The sequence below is a fragment of the Rhinoraja longicauda genome, chromosome 36 (assembly GCF_053455715.1).
Source record: "Rhinoraja longicauda isolate Sanriku21f chromosome 36, sRhiLon1.1, whole genome shotgun sequence".
In the NCBI taxonomy this organism is placed as follows: domain Eukaryota; kingdom Metazoa; phylum Chordata; class Chondrichthyes; order Rajiformes; family Arhynchobatidae; genus Rhinoraja; species Rhinoraja longicauda.
In genome coordinates, this window is record NC_135988.1 from 13,489,068 (window position 1) to 13,509,341 (window position 20,274).

A 20,274-nucleotide genomic window follows, 5' to 3' on the forward strand; every position below is an offset into this window, starting at 1 on the left:
AGAAAATGATAGTGAATCACCACCGCAAACCACCTTACTCTCTCTCTCTCCCTCTCCCTCCCTCCCACACTCTTTTGCTCCCTCTCTCTCTCTATACCACACTCTCTACCTTTCTCCCATTCATGTTCTCTCTTCCACACTCTCCTTCTTTCCCACACTCACTCCCACTCTTTCTGACTCTCATTCTCTCTCCCATTCTCTCTCACACTCACTCTCTCCCCCCCACATACTCTCTCCCCTGCACCTCCTCTCTCTCCCACATGCTCACTCTCTCTCTTTCCCCCTCCCACTCTCTCTCCATGCACTGCCATACTTTTTCTCTCTCCCACACTCCACAACATCTCTCTCTCTCTCTCTCTCTCTCTCTCTCTCTCTCTCTCTCTCTCTCTCTCTCTCTCTCTCTCTCTCTCTCTCTCTCTCTCTCTCTCTCTCTCTCTCTCTCTCTCTCTCTCTCTCTCTCTCCCTCTCTCTCACTGCCCCATCTCGCTCCCCCTCTCCCACCCTCTCCCACCCTCCTCCCTCCCCTCTTCCTCCCCCCCCTCCATGCCCTTCCATCCCCCACCATCCACCTCCCTCCCTCCCTCCCTCCCTCCCTCCCTCCCTCCCTCCCTCCCTCCCTCCCTCCCTCCCTCCCTCCCTCCCTCCCTCCCTCCCTCCCTCCCTCCCTCCCTCCCTCCCTCCCTCCCTCCCTCCCTCCCTCCCTCCCTCCCTCCCTCCCACCCTCCTCCCTCCCCTCTTCCTCCCCCCCCCTCCATGCCCTTCCATCCCCCACCATCCACCTCCCTCCCTCCCTCCCTCCCTCCCTGCTATGATATTTTCTCTCTTCCAATGGATGCAAAAGCAGTGATGTACACACATGAGGGGCAGTCAAGAGTTGTGAGCCACATCAGGGGATGTTAAATTCAGGCAATTAATTTAAAAATGCAGCAAAAAAACCAACCCCACACCCAACCAGTCAGTAACTGTAGGCTCAAAACAATTGGATTGTAAAAATTAATCTGTTTTAGAAAATGAAATCTCCCATCCTCACCCAGTCTAGTGTACATGACGTCCGAGACACATTGCTGTGTTGACTTGAATCTTTCGCCATAGTTCAGGGGTAATTAGAGATGGGCAGGAACTGCAGCATTGCCAACGACATCCACGTACAATGAACGAACGAGTAAAATAAAAAATCTCACAGCGAAACATCCAAGCAAAAGTTCACGTTGACCCTTTGCTGTTGGTGAAACACTCGACTCCAGTTTCGTCCGTCCCAGGAACACTCTTTATTGTGAAGCCAAATAATTTTCCTCTCAGAAATACTTTGTGAAAGCAGGAATGCGCGTGCCTTATATTCAAATATGTGACCACTCCAGGGGGAAATTAAGGCGAAATTGAGAGTTGCCGAGGCATTGGCAGTCGGAGGCCTCTCTGGCTCATGGACTGAGCAGGTTGACCCCTGCAATGCTGAGGCCCATTCAACAACGTTCCCCCATTCTGTGGGAATCTCACACAGATGGCAAACTCATGACCCCAGTCCCCCTCTGCTAATGGAGGTCGGGCTATCCCAGAGTTCAGTAAGACAGTGAAGGGCGTCCAGGCAGCCCACAAGTCTTTATCAAGGGCAGGGTTTCCATTGTTCCATCCCATTCCAACTCCCTATCCGTCGTTCCTCTGAAGACAGATACAAAAGGATGGAGTAACTCAGCGGGTCAGGCAGCATCTCTAGAGATAAGGAATGGATGACATTTCGAGTTAAGACCCTTCTTGCCGCGAAACCTCCCCTATTCCTTTTCTCCAGAGGCGCTGCCTGACCCGCTGAGTTACTCCAGCACTCTGTCTTCAGAAACATGGCAGGTAGAAAGCTGGAATGACAATGGGAATGCCCCAGACAGGGGCGGCACGGTGGCGCAGCGGTAGAGTTGCTGCCTTACAGCGTCAGAGACCCAGGTTCAGTCCCGACTATGGGTGCTGTCGGAGTGGAGTTTGTACATGCACCCCGTGATCGCGTGGGTTTTCTCCGATTGCTCCGATTTACTCCCACGCTCCAAAGACGTACGGGTTTGTAGGTTAATTGGCTTTGGTAGAATTGTAAATTATTCCCTCGTGTGTAGAATGGTGCTGGTGTACGGGTTTATTGCTGGTCGTAGAAACGTAGAAACATAGAAAATAGGTGCAGGAGGAGGCCATTTGGCCCTTTGAGCCAGCACGGCCATTCATTGTGATAATGGCTGATCGTCCACAATCAGTAACCCGTGCCCGTGGAGTTGGTGGGCCGAAGGGCCTGTTTCCATGCTGTATCTCCAAATGGTCTAATGAAATGAAAACCTGGAAGGAAAGCAAAGAGGAAATTGGCAATGTGATCTTACCTGGCCATCTCCAGCAGAACAGCTGGGAGCCATGGTATAGTGTTGCTGTCAGCCCCACTTCTCTGTGTTGTGTTCCTGCTTCTGAGCAGGAAGGTCAACGGTTCAAGTCCCACTTCAGAGATAAGGGTAAAGCTCTTGGCTCAGTCCCAAACACGAGGAAGAGTTTGCCGTCTTTAAGATGAAATACTGAACTGGTCAGAGTGTTTAAAAACTGAGGCTGGGCCTGCTTTCTTGGGGGTTTATTTATTAATTAACAGGACATGATAATTGCCAGCAGTTATTGTTCCTGAACCGGGGAGGCAGTTAAGAATCGAGGGCGTTGAATGATCCCATTGAAAAGCAGGCGGGTTTTGCTGGTGATCAGGGTAATTTTTAATCCATCATAAATCGCCAAAACAGATATAGTTTTTTAGTCAGGTTGGCATTTGTGGGTTGGTGGCACTATGTAAGTAGATTCCAATTCAAAGAAAATGCTGGAGTAACGCAGCTGTGGGTCAGGCAGCATCTGGAGAGAAGGAATGGGTGATGTTTCGGATCGAGACCTCTTCTTCAGGCTGAGAGTCAGAGGAAAGGGAGACACTGAGATGTGGAAGGGTAAGGTGTGAAAACGACAGATTAGGGCAGACGGTGATCAAGGAAATGCAGCATGGTTCATTGTGAGCTGAGGGGAAGTTGGCAAGGAGGCATACTATAAGTAAAACTAACCAGGAGGACAGTGAAACTGGTCGGAGAACTAGGATGAGGGAGGGACAGAGAGGGAAAGCAAGGGTTACTTGAAGTTAGATAATCAATATTCATACCGCTGGGTTGTAATTCTAACAGATCCCAATTCAAACATCCCATAATTGGCTGTGGTGCTTTGCAGCCTCTGTTATGAATGATAAACTGTGCCAGAGACTCGCGTTCAATCCTGGTGCCTGACTGTACGGAGTTTGTATGTTCCCTCTGTGACCTGCGTGGGTTTTCTCCGGGATCTCCGGTTTCTTCCCACACTCCAAAGACGTACGGGTTTGTAGGTTAATTGCCTTGGTATCATTGTAAATTGTCCCTAGTGTGTATAGGATAGCGTTGTTAGTGTGTGGGTAACGCTGGTCGGCACGGACCCAGTGGGCCGAAGAGCCTGTTTGTGCTGTGTATCTTTAAATTAAACTTAAAAACTGCAGACGCTGGTATACAAAATAAAACACAGAGTGCTGGAGTAACTCAGCAAGTCAGGCAGCATCTCTGGAGAACATGGATAGGTGACGTTTCACAAAGTGCTGGAGTAACTCAGCGGGTCAGGCAGCATCTCTGGAGAACATGGATAGGTGACGTTTCAGCAGTCTTCTTCAGCCTGGCAATGTCCAATGTAAACGGATGAAGAATGCTGGTTTAAACCGAAGACAGGCACAAAAAGGGTCTCGACCCAAAACGTCCCCCATTCCCATTCTCCAGAGTTGCTGGCCTGACCCGCCGAGTTACTCCAGCTTTTTATGTCTGTCTTTGGCAATTTCCAATGGTTAGCTCACCCACCCGTGCGTCTCTGGGATGTGGGAGGAAACCGGGGCACCCAGAGGAAACCCACAAGGTCACGCCGGGAGCACGAGCAGACTCCAGACAGACAGAGGGCGGGATGGAACCCGGGTCTCTGGAGCGGTGAGGCAGCGGCTCCACTATCTGCACCATCTTCCATCTCAGTAACCCTGTTCTGCGCTCGGATTTGTCTAATTATCCTGTCCATCCAAAATAAAACCGGAGCGATAGAATGCATCCAGCTCTGCGCGCAGACAGGGCCCCACTAGAGTGGAACTATTACTTAGCAGATTCATGTGTCGGACATTTTTGTCGTCCTGCGGGAAAAAGACCTGGCCTCCATTTGGCAATTGGCTCCAGCTGCGTTTGTGCAGTCAGGAATTCAGCGTGGGGTGGGTTCACAGGCAACGGATTCAGTCCCTGTACCTTTCCCTCGCTGCCTATTCCCGAGACACATATCGCCGGGGCAGGGCTGGCTACAAGATGGCCATCGGCCCAAAAAAGTGAATGGCACAAAAAGCAAAGAGAATCCTCTGCTTTCATTCGCGAGTGAGAAACAGAAAAATGATTGAATGTCAGCATCTGACATCGTCAGGGTACGAGTATATACTTCTTGACACTGAAATTGCTCCCAGAAGAGAGAATAGTTTTGGAATTAGCTAAAATCAGTGCCAGGGCAAATGTAAAGATAGCTTTAACATTGCCAAATATCCTGGTCTGAATTAGAAGCACTAAAGATGTCCATTCTAATTTTCTTTTTTATCGCAATCGAGTCTCCGCTGTTGGATTCTTCCAAGAATTCTGTGTAAAATGAATTTGGATGCTTCAGCCCAGCTCTCGACCTCAGTGCACAGTGAGGTAGTTTTGTGAGGGTTGTTAAAGAAAACTTTAAAACACAACGCAAGGAACAGGGAAAGACAATCACCATCTTATTTAAAAGTGCCAAATGTAGTGATCGCCGGTAGCATTCTAGGAGATTGCTCCATGGGCAAAGATGAATCTACTCCTTTATACACAGAATTTTCCTTTGATGCGTTGTTTATTGGAGCGACTGGAGCGACTAGGCTTGTATACACTGGAATTTAGAAAGATGAGAGGAGATCTTATCGAAACGTATAAGATTATTAAGGGGTTGGACACGTTAGAGGCAGGAAACATGTTCCCAATGTTGGGGGAGTCCAGAACCAGGGGCCACAGTTTAAGAATAAGGGGTAGGCCTTTTAGAACTGAGATGAAGAAAAACTTTTTCAGTCAGAGAGTTGTGAATCTGTGGAATTCTCTGCCTCAGAAGGCAGTGGAGGCCAATTCTCTGAATGCATTCAAGAGAGAGCTGGATAGAGCTCTTAAGGATAGCGGAGTCAGGGGGTATGAGGAGAAGGCAGGAACGGGGTACTGATTGAGAATGATCAGCCATGATCACATTGAATGGCGGTGCTGGCTCGAAGGGCCGAATGGCCTCCTCCTGCACCTATTGTCTATTGTCTATTGCAGCAGGCACTTTAGCATTTTTCCTTCTTTCTAATGATCTTATTACAATTATATAGGAAAATAACTGCAGATGCTCGTACAAATCGAAGGTATCCAAAATGCTGGAGTAACTCAGCAGGTCAGGCAGCATCTAGGAGAGAAGGAATGGGTGACGTTTCGGGTTGAGACCCTTCTTCACACTGATGTCAGGGGGGGGGGACAAAGAAAGGATATAGGTGGAGACAATAGACAATAGGTGCAGGAGGAGGCCATTCGGCCCTTCGAGCCAGCACCGCCATTCAATGTGATCATGGCTGATCATTCTCAATCAGTACCCAGTTCCTGCCTTCTCCCCATACCCCCTGACTCCGCTATCCTTAAGAGCTCTATCTAGCTCTCTCTTGAATGCATTCAGAGAATTGGCTTCCACTGCCTTCTGAGGCAGAGAATTCCACAGATGGTGGAGTTACTCAGTGGTCCAGGCAACATCTCTGGAGATAAGGAATGGGTGACTTTTGTGGTCGAGACCCTTCTTCAAACTCGGGACTCTTCAGCTATGTCCCCGACTCTGAAAGATATCCAGATCACACCAGTATATCCAAAAGATCAGCAAAGTCCTCAGAGGAATGGGCAAATATATGTCATTGGGAGATGCATGTCATCCTGAAGGAGGGTACATCACCGGCAGGTACCATCTGGGAAGATGCTCTACACCAAGGTATCCCTACATGGTCAGTAGTTGGATCTAACCTGTGCTGTTTCTGCCCTTGGAGTGGGTGAGGAGATCGTGTAGAGGGGCCTTCCAGTATAAGTAGCATCAGCTTTTGGAGACACGAGGAACTGCAGATGCTGGAGTCTTGAACAAAGCACAAAGTGCTGGAGTAATTCAGCGGGTCAGGCAGCATCTCTAGAAGCAATGGGCAGGCGCATTTTGGCCTGGGGCCCTTCTTAGATGCTGGCCCGAAGAAGGGTTCCGAGTCATAATGTCACCTTCCACAGATGCTGCCCGACCCGCTGAGTTACCCCAGCACTTTGCGTTTTCCTTAACCATGTTTTTGGTCTCTTAGGAGTATTTGTTGGATCAGTGTAGAGAGGGCATTACTCTATATCTAAAGAGAAGGCATCACTCTTTCCCTAACAGGTGCTATAGACAATAGAAAATAGACAATAGAAAATAGGTGCAGGAGAAGGCCATTCGGCCCTTCGAGCCAGCACCGCCATTCAATGTGATCATGGCTGATCATTCTCAATCAGTACCCCGTTCCTGCCTTCTCTCCATACCCAGGGCCGTTTTTACAGCATTATGGGCCCCCGGGCAAAGCAGTGTACTGGGGCCCCTACCGTTACTGTCCCCCACCCCCCTTTCCCTACCAGCCCCCCTCCGTCGTGCCGGCGAAAAGCACTTACCGAAAAGCACTTAGCGATGGACTTAGGGTGCTACATTGTTGTGAAATGTGCTTACAGATCGCTGTGAGAAGCACTTAGGGACCGAAAATCTTGCGAAAAAAGCACTTATTGAACCTACATTTTTAAAGTAGTATTTATTTATTGCAAGTCACTTAACATACACAGATCAGCATGGGGCCCCTATGCTCGTGGGGCCCCGGGCAAGTGCCCATCAGGCCCATGCGTTAAGACGGCCCTGCCCATACCCCCTGACTCCGCTATCCTTAAGAGCTCTATCTAGCTCTCTCTTGAGGTGCTGACCTTGCCTTGGGAGTGTATAGTTGGAAAGTGTAGATGGAGACTTCTTCCTGTCTAATGTGCCTTGTACCTGCCCTTGGAGTCTTGATGGAACAGTGTAGAGGAAACCTTCCTCTGTACCTAACTTGGTCCGTATATTGCGCTCTCTAAAGAGGCTTTACTCTGTTTCTAACATGTCATATGGTGTGGAAACAGGCCCTTCGGCCCAACTTGCCCAGACCGACCAACATGTCCCATCTACACTAGTCCCACCTGTCTGTGTTTGGCCAATATCCCTCTAAACCTGCCCTATCCAGGAGCATTCTCCCCGCCTTGGAAGTGTTTGATAAGACCATGCAATAATGTTTTTACAGTCCATCTAACCTATGATGCCCCTTTCTTGTGTGTACTGTCACAGAATACCACTGTGTTCTAGAGGGGAGCTTCACACTGCCATCCTTGACTAATACAAAATCCACTAAAAAATCAATGCAATTTGGCTAAAAATCAGAAAAGAGTGAAGAACACCATTTACTAATGGTTTTGTCAGTCAGATCATTGATGTTAACAATTGTGTGATTAAATCCAAATTGAAACATAGAAAATAGGTGCAGGAGGAGGCCATTTGGCCCTTCGAGCCAGCACCACAAAATGAAAGTGTATCTAGTTTAGTTTAGAGATACAGCGCGGAAACAGGCCCTTCGGCCCACCGAGACCGCGCCGACCAGCGATCCCCGCACATTAACACTATCCAACACACACTAGGGACAATTTACATTTTACCTTTTTTTTTAACACATTTTTTACAATTGAGACAAAAATATGTACAGAACATTAAAGTTCTAGAAAATTATTTCATCAAAGGGTGGTGAATCTGTGGAATTCATTGCCACAGAAGGCTGTGGAGGCCAAGTCAGTGGATATTTTTAAGGCAGAGACAGATAGATTCCTGATTAGTACAGGTGTCAGAGGTTATGGGGAGAAGGCAGGAGAATGGGGTTAGGAGGGAGAGATAGATCAGCCATGATTGAATGGCAGAGTATACTTGATGGGCTGAATGGCCTAATTCTGCTCCTATCTCATGACCGTATTATATCATTCCTTGCTGTTGGTGTTTAAGGCAGATTAGACAATAGACAATAGGTGCAGGAGTAGGCCATTCGGTCCTTTGAGCCAGCACCACCATTCAATGTGATCATGGCTGATCTTTCTCAATCAGTACACCGTTCCTGCCTTCTCCCCATACCCCCTGACTCCGCTATCCTTAAGAGCTCTATCTAGCTCTCTCTTGAAAGCATTCTGAGAACTGGCCTCCATTGCCTTCTGAGGCAGAGAATTCCACAGATTTACAACTCTCTGACTGAAAAGGTTTTTCCTCATCTCTGTTCTAAATGGCCTACCCCTTATTCTTAAACTGTGGCCCCTGGTTCTGGACTCCCCCAACATTGGGAACATGTTTCTTGCCTCTAACGTGTCCAACCCCTTAATAATCTTTTATGTTTCAATAAGATCCTCTCTCATCCTTCTAAATTCCAGTGTATACAAGCCTAGTCGCTCCAGTCTTTCAACATACGGCAGTCCCGCCATTCCGGGAATTAACCTAGTAAACCTACCCTGCACGCCCTCAATAGCACAAATATCCTTCCTCAAATTTAGAGACCAAAACTGCAAACAGTACTCCCGGAGTGGTCTAACTAGGGCCCTGTACAACTGTAGAAGGACCTCTTTGCTCCTATACTCAATTCCTCTTGTTATGAAGGCAAACATCCCATTGGCTTTCTTCACTGCCTCGTGTACCTGCATGCTTACTTTCAGTGACTGATGCACTCGGACACCCAGGTATCGTTGTACGTCCCCTTTTCCTAACTTGACACCATTCAGATAATAATCTGCCTTCCTATTCTAACCACCAAAGTGGATAACCTCACACTTATCCACATTAAACTGCATCTGCCATGCATCCGCCCACTCACGCAGCCTGTCCAAGTCACCCTGCAACCTCATAGCATCTTCCTCACAGTTCACACTGCCCCCCAGCTTTGTGTCATCTGCAAATTTGCTAATGTTACTTTTAATCCCTTCATCCAAGTCATTAATGTATATTGTAAATAGCTGCGGTCCCAGCACCGAGCCTTGCGGTACCCCACTAGTCACTGCCTGCCATGCTGAAAGGGACCCATTTATCCCCACTCTTTGCTTTCTGTCTGTCAACCAATTTTCTATCCATGTCAGTACCCTACCCCCAATACCATGTGCTCTAATTTTGCACACTAATCTCCTATGTGGGACCTTGTCGAAGGCTTTCTGAAAGTCAAGGTACACTACATCCACCGGCTCTCCCATGTCCATTTTCCTAGTTACACCCTCAAAAAATTCCAGAAGATTAGTCAAGCATGATTTCCCGTTCGTAAATCCATGCTGACTCGAATCGATCCTGTTACTGCTATCCAAATACTCCGCAATTTCGTCTTTTATAATTGACTCCAGCATCTTCCCCACCACTGATGTCAGACTAACTGGTCTATAATTTCCTGTTTTCTCTCTCCCTCCTTCCTTAAAAAGTGGGATAACATTAGCCAATCCACAAGAACTGATCCTGAATCTGTAGAACATTGGAAAATGATCACCAATGTGTCCATGATTTCTAGAGCCAACTCCTTAAGTACTCTGAGATGCAGACCATCAGGCCCTGGGGATTTATCAGCCTTCAGTCCCATCAGTCTACCCAACACCATTTCCCGCCTAATGTGAATTTCCTTCAGTTCCTCCATCACCCTAGGATCTCTGGCCACTAGAACATCTGGAAGATTGTCATACTATCAGCTGCTTAAGGGCCTGACTGCCCAATAAATACATTCCACTTTTGAAACTTTAGTAATCTTTTCATATTATTAAAAAGTCTAGAAATGTGAACATCTAGTTTTTAACTTTTTAGAGGCATTAGTACACCGGAATGGGTCGTGAGTTCAAAAGTTCATTTCTAGGAGCAGAATCAGACTGTTCAGCCCATCAAGGGCGGCACGGTGGCGCAGCGGTAGAGTTGCTGACTTACAGCGAATGCAGCGCCGGAGACCCGGGTTCGATCCCGAATAAGGGTGCTGTCTGTACGGAGTTTGTACGTTCTCCCCGTGACCTGCGTGAGTTTTCTCCGAGATCTTCAGTTTCCTCCCACACTCCAAAGACGTACATGTTTGTAGGTTAATTGGCTGGGCAAATGTAAAAATTGTCCCTAGTGGGTGTAGGATAGTGTTAATGTGCGGGGATCGCTGGTCGGCGCGGACCCGGTGGGACGAAGGGCCCGTTTACGCGCTGTATCTCTAAACTAAACTAAACTAAACTAAGTCAATGCCACCGTTCAATCATGGCTGATCTATATTTCCCTCTCAATCCCATTCTCCTGCATTCTCCCCATAACCCCTGACACCCGTACTAATCAAGAATTTGTCAATCTCCACCTAAGAAAAATCCATTGACGGCCTCCACAGCCATCTGTGGCAATGAATTCCACAGATTCACCACCCTCGGTCGCAAAAATGATCACTGCGTTCTAGAGGGGAGATTCACACTGCCACCTTGACTAATACAAAATGCACCAGAAAATCAATGCAATTTGGCTCAAAATCAGAAAAGACCAGTTATTAATGGTTTTGTCAGTCAGATCATTGATGTTCACGATTGCGTGATTGAATCCAAATTGAGACAAAAAATATGTACTGAAGATTAAAGTTCTAGAAAATTCTTTGGGTCAAATTGTCACCGTGACATGAGCAGTGACCACCGCAAAGATCACGTGGAGCAGGAATGTAAATGGATCTCAGCTGCGGCCGAAGTCTGCTCAGTGTACAACCAGGTTGGTAGATAGTGCAGGAAGGAACTGCAGATGCTGGTTTAAACCGAAGATAGACACAAAAAGCTGGAGCAACTCAACGGGACAGGCAGCATCTCCAGAGAGAAGGAATGGGTGACTGATTGTGGATGATCAGCCATGATCATATTGAATGGCAGTGCTGGCTCGAAGGGCTGAATGGCCTACTCCTGCACCTATTTTTCTATGTTTTCTATGTTTCTATGTGACGTTTGGGGTCGAGACCCTTCTTCAGACTGGTTAGGGATAAAGGAAACGAGAGATATAGACGATGAGGTGGAGAGATAAAGACCAATGAATGAAAGATATGCAAAAAACTAACGATGATAAAGGATGTTTGTTGGGTGAAAACGAGAAGCTAGTGCGACTTGGGTGGGGGAGGGAGAGAGAGAGAGAGAGAGAGAGAGGGAATGCCGGGGTTACTTGAAGTTAAAGAAATCAATATTTATACCATTGGGCTGCAAGCTGCCCAAGCGAAATATGAGATGCTGTTCCTCCAATTCGCGTTTATCCTCACTCTGACAATGGAGGAGACCTAGGACAGAAAGGTGTGTGTGGGAACGGGAAGGGGAATTAAAGTGTTTAGCGATCGGGAGATCAGGAAGGTTCAGGTGGAATGAGCGAAGGTGTTCAGCGAAACGATCGCCCAGCCGGCCCCAGTTCCCCCATATTCCTTTGTTGCTGTTTCAATGGCTGTATCCATGCAATATTAAATAAACATTACATTCATGTTTGCGGAAAGAAACCATGTGCAGAGCAAGCTTTCCTGGTGTTATTCCAATAAGAAGATGATTTGGCTTGAGGACACAGTCATCACGTTGCTGTGTTTCTGAGCTGGGAGTCTAATTCGAGTCATCAGGATGCCTGCAATTTTGTTTGTGGGATTCCCACTCGGTCTACATACGGGGAAATATTTTCGAGTCATCCAGTTATAGTCATTCAGCATGGAAACAGGCCCTTTGGCCCATCTACTCCATGCCAACCAAGTTGCCCCATCCAAATTTGGAACGGAATGGCGGGACTGTCTTATGTTGAAAGACTGGAGCGACTAGGCTTGTAAACACTGGAATTTAGAAGGATGAGAGGGGATCTTATCGAAACATATAAGATTATTAAGGGGTTGGACACGTTGGAGGCAGGTTCCCAATGTTGGGGGAGTCCAGAACCAAGGGCCACAGTTTAAGAATAAGGGGTAGGCCATTTAGAACGGAGACGAGGAAAAACTTTTTCAGTTAGAGAGTTGTAAATCTATGGAATTCACTGCCTCAGAAGGCAGTGGAGGCCAGTTCTCTGAATGCATTCAAGAGAGAGCTAGATAGAGCTCTTAAGGATAGCGGAGTCAGGGGGTATGGGGAGAAGGCAGGAACGGGGTACTGATTGAGAATGATCAGCCATGATCACATTGAATGGTGGTGCTGGCTCGAAGGGCCGAAATGGCCTACTCCTGCACCTATTGTATATTGTATATTGTAACTACACTTCTGTGCCGGCATTTGATTCACATCTCTCCAAACTTTTCCTATTCATCTATCGGTGTCTTTTAAATGTTGTATCTGCCTTAGTTACCTCCTCCAGCAGCTCATTCCTTAGACACAACACCCTCTGGGTGGAAAGGTTGTCCCTCACGTTCCTATTAAATCTTTCCCCGCTCACTTTAAACCCACGTATTTTTATTCTTGACTCCCCTACCTTGGGTAAAAAAATTGATGCATTGAAGAAACTTCTGTGCATTTTTAGTTGGGAGATACAGCGTGGAAACAGGCCCTTCGGCCCACTGAGTCCGCGACGACCAACAAGTACAATTAGGCCATTCGACCCATCAAGCCTACTCCATTCAATCATGGCTGATCTATCTTTCCCTTTTAACCCCATCTCCTGCCTTCTCCCCATAACCCCTGACACCCGTACCAATGAAGAATCCATCTTTCTCTGCCTTAAAAATATCCATTGACTTGGCCTCCACAGCCTTCTGTGGCAATGAATTCCACAGATTCACCACCCTCTGACTAAAGAATTTGCTCCTCATCTCGTTTCTAAAGGTCATAAGGTCGTAAGCGATAGGAGTAGGATTAGGCCATTCGGCCCATCAAGTCTACGAGGCCATCCGATATAGCTCCTGGGGCTAATGGAATCAAGGGATATGGGGAAAAAGCAGGAACGGGGTACTGATTTTGGATGATCAGCCATGATCATTGGTGTTGCCTCGAAGGGCCGAATGGCCTACATCTGCATCTATGTTTCTATGTTTCTATTCGATCGCTGATGATCTATCTCTCCCTCCTAACCCCCTTCTCGTGCCTTGTCCCCATAACCTCTGACACCTGTACTAATCAAGAAGACACTGGAATTTAGAAGGGTGAGAGGAGATCTTATCAAAACGTATAAGATTATTAAGGGGTTGGACACGTTAGAGGCAGGAAACATGTTCCCAATATTGGGGGAGTCCAGAACAAGGGACCACAGTTTAAGAATAAGGGGTAGGCCATTTAGAACTGAGATGAGGAAAAACCTTTTCAGTCAGAGAGTTGTGAATCTGTGGAATTCTCTGCCTCAGAGGGCAGTGGAGGCCAATTCTCTGAATGCATTCAAGAGAGAGCTAGATAGAGCTCTTAAGGATAGCGGAGTCAGGGGGTACGGGGAGAAGGCAGGAACGGGGTACTGATTAAGAATGACCAGCCATGATCACATTGAATGGCGGTGCTGGCTCGAAGGGCCGAATGGCCTCCTCCTGCACCTATTGTCTATTGTCTGTAAAAGGAACGTCCTTTAATCCTGGGCCTATGACCTGTGTGGCCGGACTCTCCCACTGGCGGGCGTTGTTTGTGCTGACTGTTCTCTCTGCTTCCTTTGCAGCCGCTGCTGTGAAAAGAAGAGCTGTGGCAATAGGAACGAAACTCCATCGGACCCCGTCATCATTGACAGGTAGGCAACGGTGTCTCACAGTCCTGCCAAGGTGAAGTGTTTGGAGCCTTGCCTGGGAAAGGTGGGGGGGAGGTTGGGGGTCGGGGGCAGGCAGCGGGATGCTTTAAACTGCTTGCCCCCTCCGGGTTTTGCCGCCCCGCGTTCAACGTGGCGAGTGGAGTTCCTCGACATCTCTCTCAGACGGACCTGGCTGTGAACAGTTGATGGTAAGGTTGGCACAGAGTGCAGCAACGATCCTGTACAACTGGTGTCTGCAGCAGCAATCCAAGGTTAAGGCATCACGGTGCAACTTGGCTTACAAGTTTACACGCGGATTAAGGCAGCCCAGTGAAAGATGTCCTTGTTGGCTAAAATACGGAAAACTGCATGGGCTGGAAATCTGTCGTAAAGACTGAGGCACTAAACAAAGTGCCGGAGGAACTCAGTGGGTCGAGCAGCATCTGTGTGAGGTGAACTCATTCTCAGTCTATCGAATTGAGACCCCGCAGGTCTCGCCTCAAAACCTAGACAGAAGACAGACACAAAAGGCTGGAGTAACTCAGCGGGTCAGGCAGCATCTCTGGAGAAAAGGAATCGTTGATGGTGTAGAGGTGTGTATAAAATTATGGGAGGAAAAGAATCGGGTAGATGCACAGAGTCTCTTGGCCAGAGTAGGGGAATCGAGGACCAGAGGACATAGGTTTAAGGTGAAGGGGAAAAGATTTAACAGGAATCTCAGGGGTAACATTTTCACACAAAGGGTGGTGGGTGAATGGAACAAGCTGCTAGAGGAGGTAGTTGAGGCAGGGACTATTGCAACATTTAAGAAACAGTTAGACAGGTACATCGATAGGTGATATGACAGGTTTGGAGGGATATGAGCCAAATGCAGGCAGGTGGGACTAGTGTATCTGGGACATGTTGACCGATGCGTGCAAGTTGTGCCGAAGGGCCTGTTTCCACGCTGTAGGACTCTGTGACCATGACTCTTTGATGTTCCGGGTCGAGACCTTTGTTCAGAACAGACAATTCTTTTCCACTCACAGATGCTGCTTGACCCACTGAGTTCCTGCTGCAATTAGTTTTTTTTTGCTCCAGATTCCAGCGTCTGCAGTCTTTTATGTCTCTGATAAAGACAACGCACTCTGTAAACACTCACCAGGCCTGTCAGCATCGGTGAAGGCAGAAATGGTGAATGTATCAGGGTTTTTTCTTTGTCTCTTGCTGGTAGCTTTGGTGACACCTGAATCATTTGGTTTGAATAGTCCGACTTTGTGAAGATTCTCCAAAGCACAACATTGTAGTTTGAGATCATTGGTCTCAACCGAGCAGCAGGTTATGAGATGAACATTGCACATTCCCTTTACAAACGAGAGCAAATGCCAAGTCACCTATTTGGCATCTATAATAAGTTTAACAAGAAAAATTGGATGCCTTTAGCCGTGGGATTAAAAAAATATTGTTATGCTTAAACATAAGTGACAAGATTTAGTGAACTGCTCATGTTTCATCAAATAAGCCTTCCAATTTTGTTTTGCCCCAAGCCAATGAAACATATTGAAGGGAGCAGTTTGCTAGCTAGTCATTGCTTATTGGAACTGCCTCCCATGTTGTTGGTGCTAATCTGCTCATTACATTGTGAGCTGCCCCAAAGCAGATGGTTCTGGGTTCATGGTCCCCTGAACGAGGTAATGTAATCAACTTGCTTGCTGTTGCTCTCCGGATTCCTTTAGCTGGAAGGCCCCCAAAGGTAATGGTTCTCTTGCTGTGCACAACTGTGGATGTAAGAGCTCAACGCAAGAGGAAGGTTCTGCATGTGACTCAGTGAAGTGGTTCATTATGGATGGGTTGGGTTAATGGGCTATGTTGATGAACAGTTATTCCATAGTAAGGGCCACAGTTTAAGAATAAGGGGTAGCCATTTAGAACGGAGATGATGGAAAAACATTTTCAGAGTGAGTTGTGAATCTGTGGAACTCTCTGCCTCTGAAGGCAGTGGAGGCCAATTCTCTGAATGCATTCAAGAGAGAGCTAGATAGAGCTCTTAAGGATAGCAGAGTCACGGGGTATGGGGAGAAGGCAGGAACGGGGTACTGATTGAGAATGATCAGCCATGATCACATTGAATGGCGGTGCTGGCTCGAAGGGCCGAATGGCCTACTCCTGCACCTATTGTCTATTGCCTATTGTCTAAATAAAACCTTAAAACTAAAACTGCACAGGTTGGTAATCTGAAACAAGACCAGAAATTGCTGGAAACACCCCAAAGGCGTACAGGTCTATTGGTTAATTGGCTTTCGGTAAAAATGGTATATTGTCCCATAGTGTGTAGGATAGTGTTAGTGTGCAGGGATCGGTGCGGACTCGGTGAAGCTAGGAGCCTGTTTCCATGCTGAATCTCTAAACTAAACTCCACTGGTCAGGCAGCGTCTATGGACGGGGAAATAATTAAAGTTTTAGGTTCAGGACCCTTCATCAGAACTGGGAAAGAGAGGGAAATAAAGTTGTTTCGAGTTTAGCGATAAAGTATAAAAACAGGCCCTTTAACCCAATGAGTCTTCACCAACCAACTATCACTCATTCACAAAGATAGACACAAAGTGTTGGAGTACCACAACGGGTCAGGCAGAAGATGCTGCCTGACTCGCTGAGTTACTCCAACACTTTGTGTCTATCATTGGAATAAACCAGCATCTGTAGTTCTTTGTTTCTACATTCTATCACCCAGTCACACCCATTTCTATGTTTTCCCACTTTCCCATCCAATCCCAACACTGAGGTAATTTATAGAGGCCAATGAACCTGCAAACCCACACGCCTCTGTTCTATAGGTTTGGACTAAAGGTTTAAAGATGTCAGTTCAAAGATCATGTGACAGCAAACTAAAAGTGTAGATAATAGACAATATAGACAATAGACAATAGGTGCAGGAGGAGGCCATTCGGCCCTTTGAGCCAGCACCACCATTCAATGTGATCATGGCTGATCATTCTCAATCAGTACCCCGTTCCTGCCTTCTCCCCATACCCCCTGACTCCGCTATCCTTAAGTGCTCTATCTAGCTCTCTCTTGAATGCATTCAGAGAATTGGCCTCCACTGCCTTCTGAGGCAGAGAATTCCACAGATTCACAACTCACTGACTCATCTCAGTTCTAAATGGCCTACCCCTTATTCTTAAACTGTGGCCCCTTGTTCTGGACTCCCCCAACATTGGGAACATGTTTCCTGCCTCTAACGTGAACAACCCCTTAATAATCTTATACATTTCGATAAGATCCCCTCTCATCCTTCTAAAGGCCAAGTAATTGTGACCATGAGGCCACCACAATGTCACAAAGCCCATCTGAGTTCATCAGAGTTCCTTAGGGAACAAAATTGGTTATTTTTCTCCAATATGTAACTCAAAACCCACAGCTCGTAGATACAGTCCAGCAAACTGCAGGGGTAGTTAGGGATGGATAAGACATGGATGGACATCTGTACTCTGTGAATGAGCGAATCGTAAAATTAAGGAAGGACTCAATCAGAGTTGAATCTGAATTTGCCTTTCACTAACATCCATCCAGATGATAATGATCTTTGTGCCTTTCATGGCTTGCATGTTTTCCATGGAGTTTCCTAAATTTGTGAGACGTTTGGATACTTGTTGAATGCAGAGACGTTCTGCTCAGTAAGTGCGGCCCACGTTGAATCTCCAATGGTACAAAACCTCGTAGGTTTACTAGGTTAATTCCCGGAATGGCGGGACTGTCATATGTTGAAAGACTGGAGCGACTAGGATTGTATACACTGGAATTTAGAAGGATGAGAGGGGATCTTATCGAAACGTATAAGATTATTAAGGGGTTGGACATGTTAGAGGCAGGAAACATGTTCCCAATGTTGGGGGTGTCCAGAACCAGGGGCCACAGTTTAAGAATAAGGGGTAGGCCATTTAGAACAGAGATGAGGAAAAACTTTTTTAGTCAGAGAGTTGTGAATCTGTGGAATTCTCTGCCTCAGAGGGCAGTGGAGACCAATTCTCTGAATACATTCAAGAGAGAGCTAGATAGAGCTCTTAAGGATAGCGGAGTCAGGGGGTATGTGGAGAAAGCAGGAATGGGGTACTGATTGAGAATGATCAGCCATGATCACATTGAATGGCGGTGCTGGCTCGAAGGGCCGAATGGCCTACTCCTGCACCTATTGTCTATTGTCCATTGTCCACACGGACAGCAACCATAGTCAGGAGTGAACGCAGGCGGACGGAACTACCAGGTAGCTGCCCTAACCGCTGCGCCCATTTTAGTTAGAGGGTGTTGAATCTGTGGAATTCTTCACCACAGAAGACTACAAAAGGCAAGTCAGTGGATATTTTTAAGGCAGAGATAGATAGATTCTTGATTAGTACAGGTGTCAGAGGTTGTGGGGAGAAGGCAGGAGAATGGGGTTAGGAGGGAGAGATAGATCAGCCATGATTGAATGGCGGAGTAGACTTGATGGGCCGAATGGCCTAATTCTACTCCTATCACGTGACCTTATGACCCAGTCTGGCTTCCTCGTAAGGGGAGACTTGCCTTGCCTTTATGTTATCACTTGCGATATAGCCATTGAAATACAGGTGCTCCTCAACTTACGGTGGGGTTACGTTCCGAGAAACTCATCGTAAAAACCGAAAAGATCATGCGTCGAAACGCATTTAATACACGTGATAACGCGGCCGGAAGCGAGCCGTGGCCCGCTATGGGTGGCTGCCGTTTGCACCGCCGCGAAGTCGAAATATCGCAAATCGAAGCATCGTTAGTCGGGGAGCATCCCTGGTAGTTATACTGCCATGTCAGAAATGTATACTGCAAGCTCCTACCAGCAGGAACGTGATAACGATCAAATAGCATGCTTGTGCTAGGGATGCTCATCGAGGAACATGTGCTGAACGGGTCGACATGAATCACTCCGAGATCTTTCGAAAAATCCTTGCTTGTGAGATCAAGCTGGCTGTCGGTGGAAAGGAAATCATTCGGGCTAAGCAGCTAGGGTTGCCAACTGTCCCGTATTAGCCGGGACATCCCGTATTTTGGGCTAAATTGGTTTGTCCCGTACGGGACTGCCCTCGTCCCATATTAGTAGGGTTGCCAACTTCCTCACAGCCAAATAAGGGACAAAGGGTGACGTAACCACTCCACACCCCACGTGACCTCACCCACGTGACGTCACCACCCTGCCGCCATTGGTGGAGCGGGAGCACCTGGCCGCTGGCTGGGTGAGGTCACGTGGGGCGCGGGGCGGTGACGTCACCCTTTGTCCCTTATTTGGGAGTGAGGAAGTTGGCAAGCCCATGTGCACCACACCCTCACTGCACTATTGCAGAAACATGGAAAGTGTAGTTTAGTTTAGTTTAGTTTATTGTCACGTCTACCGTCGTTACAGTGAAAAGCTTTTGTGGCGCGCTAACCAGACAGCGGACAGACGATACTTGATTACAATCGAGCCACCTACATCGTACAGACACGTGATAAAGGGAAGGTATGACAAAATGCTGGAGTAACTCAGCAGGTCAGGCGGCATCTAGGAGAGAGGGAATGGGTGACGTTTCGGGTCGAGACCCTTCTTCCGAAGAATGGCCTCGACCCGAAACGTCACCCATTCCCTCTCTCCGAGATGCTCCCTGACCTGCTGAGTTACTCCAGCATTTTGTGATATCTTCGATTTGTACCAGCATCCGCAGTTATTTTCCAACACGATAAAAGGAATATCGCTTAGTGCATGTTAATGTGGCATAGTTAGAAATGCTGTTGTTGGAGTGGAGATGGGATGGGCAGGTGGGACCACTGTCGCTGGGACATGTTGGCCGGTTGGGCCGAAGCACCTGCCTCCACGCTGTATGACTCTATGACCCTAAAGGTTTTAAAGAGTGGAGCGATTGTAACGTGTGATGGCGGATTCACCTCTGGGACCAGCATGCAGAGAATCGCCTGGCTTTGGGCGCGATCTTGGTGTACAGTGCACTATAGGGCCAGGTTGGTTTGAAAATAGAGGCACCAAGCCTAACCCAGCCTCCAGTGCCAGATGTACGCATTAGGCTCCAGATGGAGTCTTAAACCCACAGGTTTTTGAGCTAGAAGCGAGTGATATCACAATGACCAACCACAAATTGTTCAGTGCACAGTCAGCGATCCAGACAACCACGGGTGTGTCTGCAAGCCATTAGCAAGTGCATCCTGTGAGGGGTGTTTTGGTAAGTAATGGATTTCTGGTTGGGGAAGTAAGTAAACTTAGTGAGGGCAAAGGGTTAATGCAACATGGTAACTCATGTGGTTTTAGCAATTAGCAAACCAAACCCTTATTACGCAAAGCCACCATTAGCTCAGAGAGTTTAAAAAACAGTGTTCGCCTCCACGATCCTTGATATTTTCTGCTCATGCATCTTAACTGGAAACACATTGTTGGTCCTGCGGAACTCAATGATCGTGTTTCAAGCTTACATTTTTGTACATGAGGAAACTTTCTTGGACAAG

General features: G+C 47.3%; 1 protein-coding gene across 1 annotated transcript in view; it reads left to right on the forward strand.

Annotated features, from left to right (window-relative positions):
* LOC144610286 (transcription factor COE2-like) overlaps nucleotides 1-20,274 on the forward strand; it is a 249,166-nt gene that overhangs the window by 37,253 nt on the left and 191,639 nt on the right. Inside the window, exon 8 of the mRNA XM_078428875.1 lies at nucleotides 13,732-13,800. Within this exon, the coding sequence (XP_078285001.1) occupies nucleotides 13,732-13,800 (69 nt within the window). The remainder of the gene's footprint in view (nucleotides 1-13,731; nucleotides 13,801-20,274) is intronic.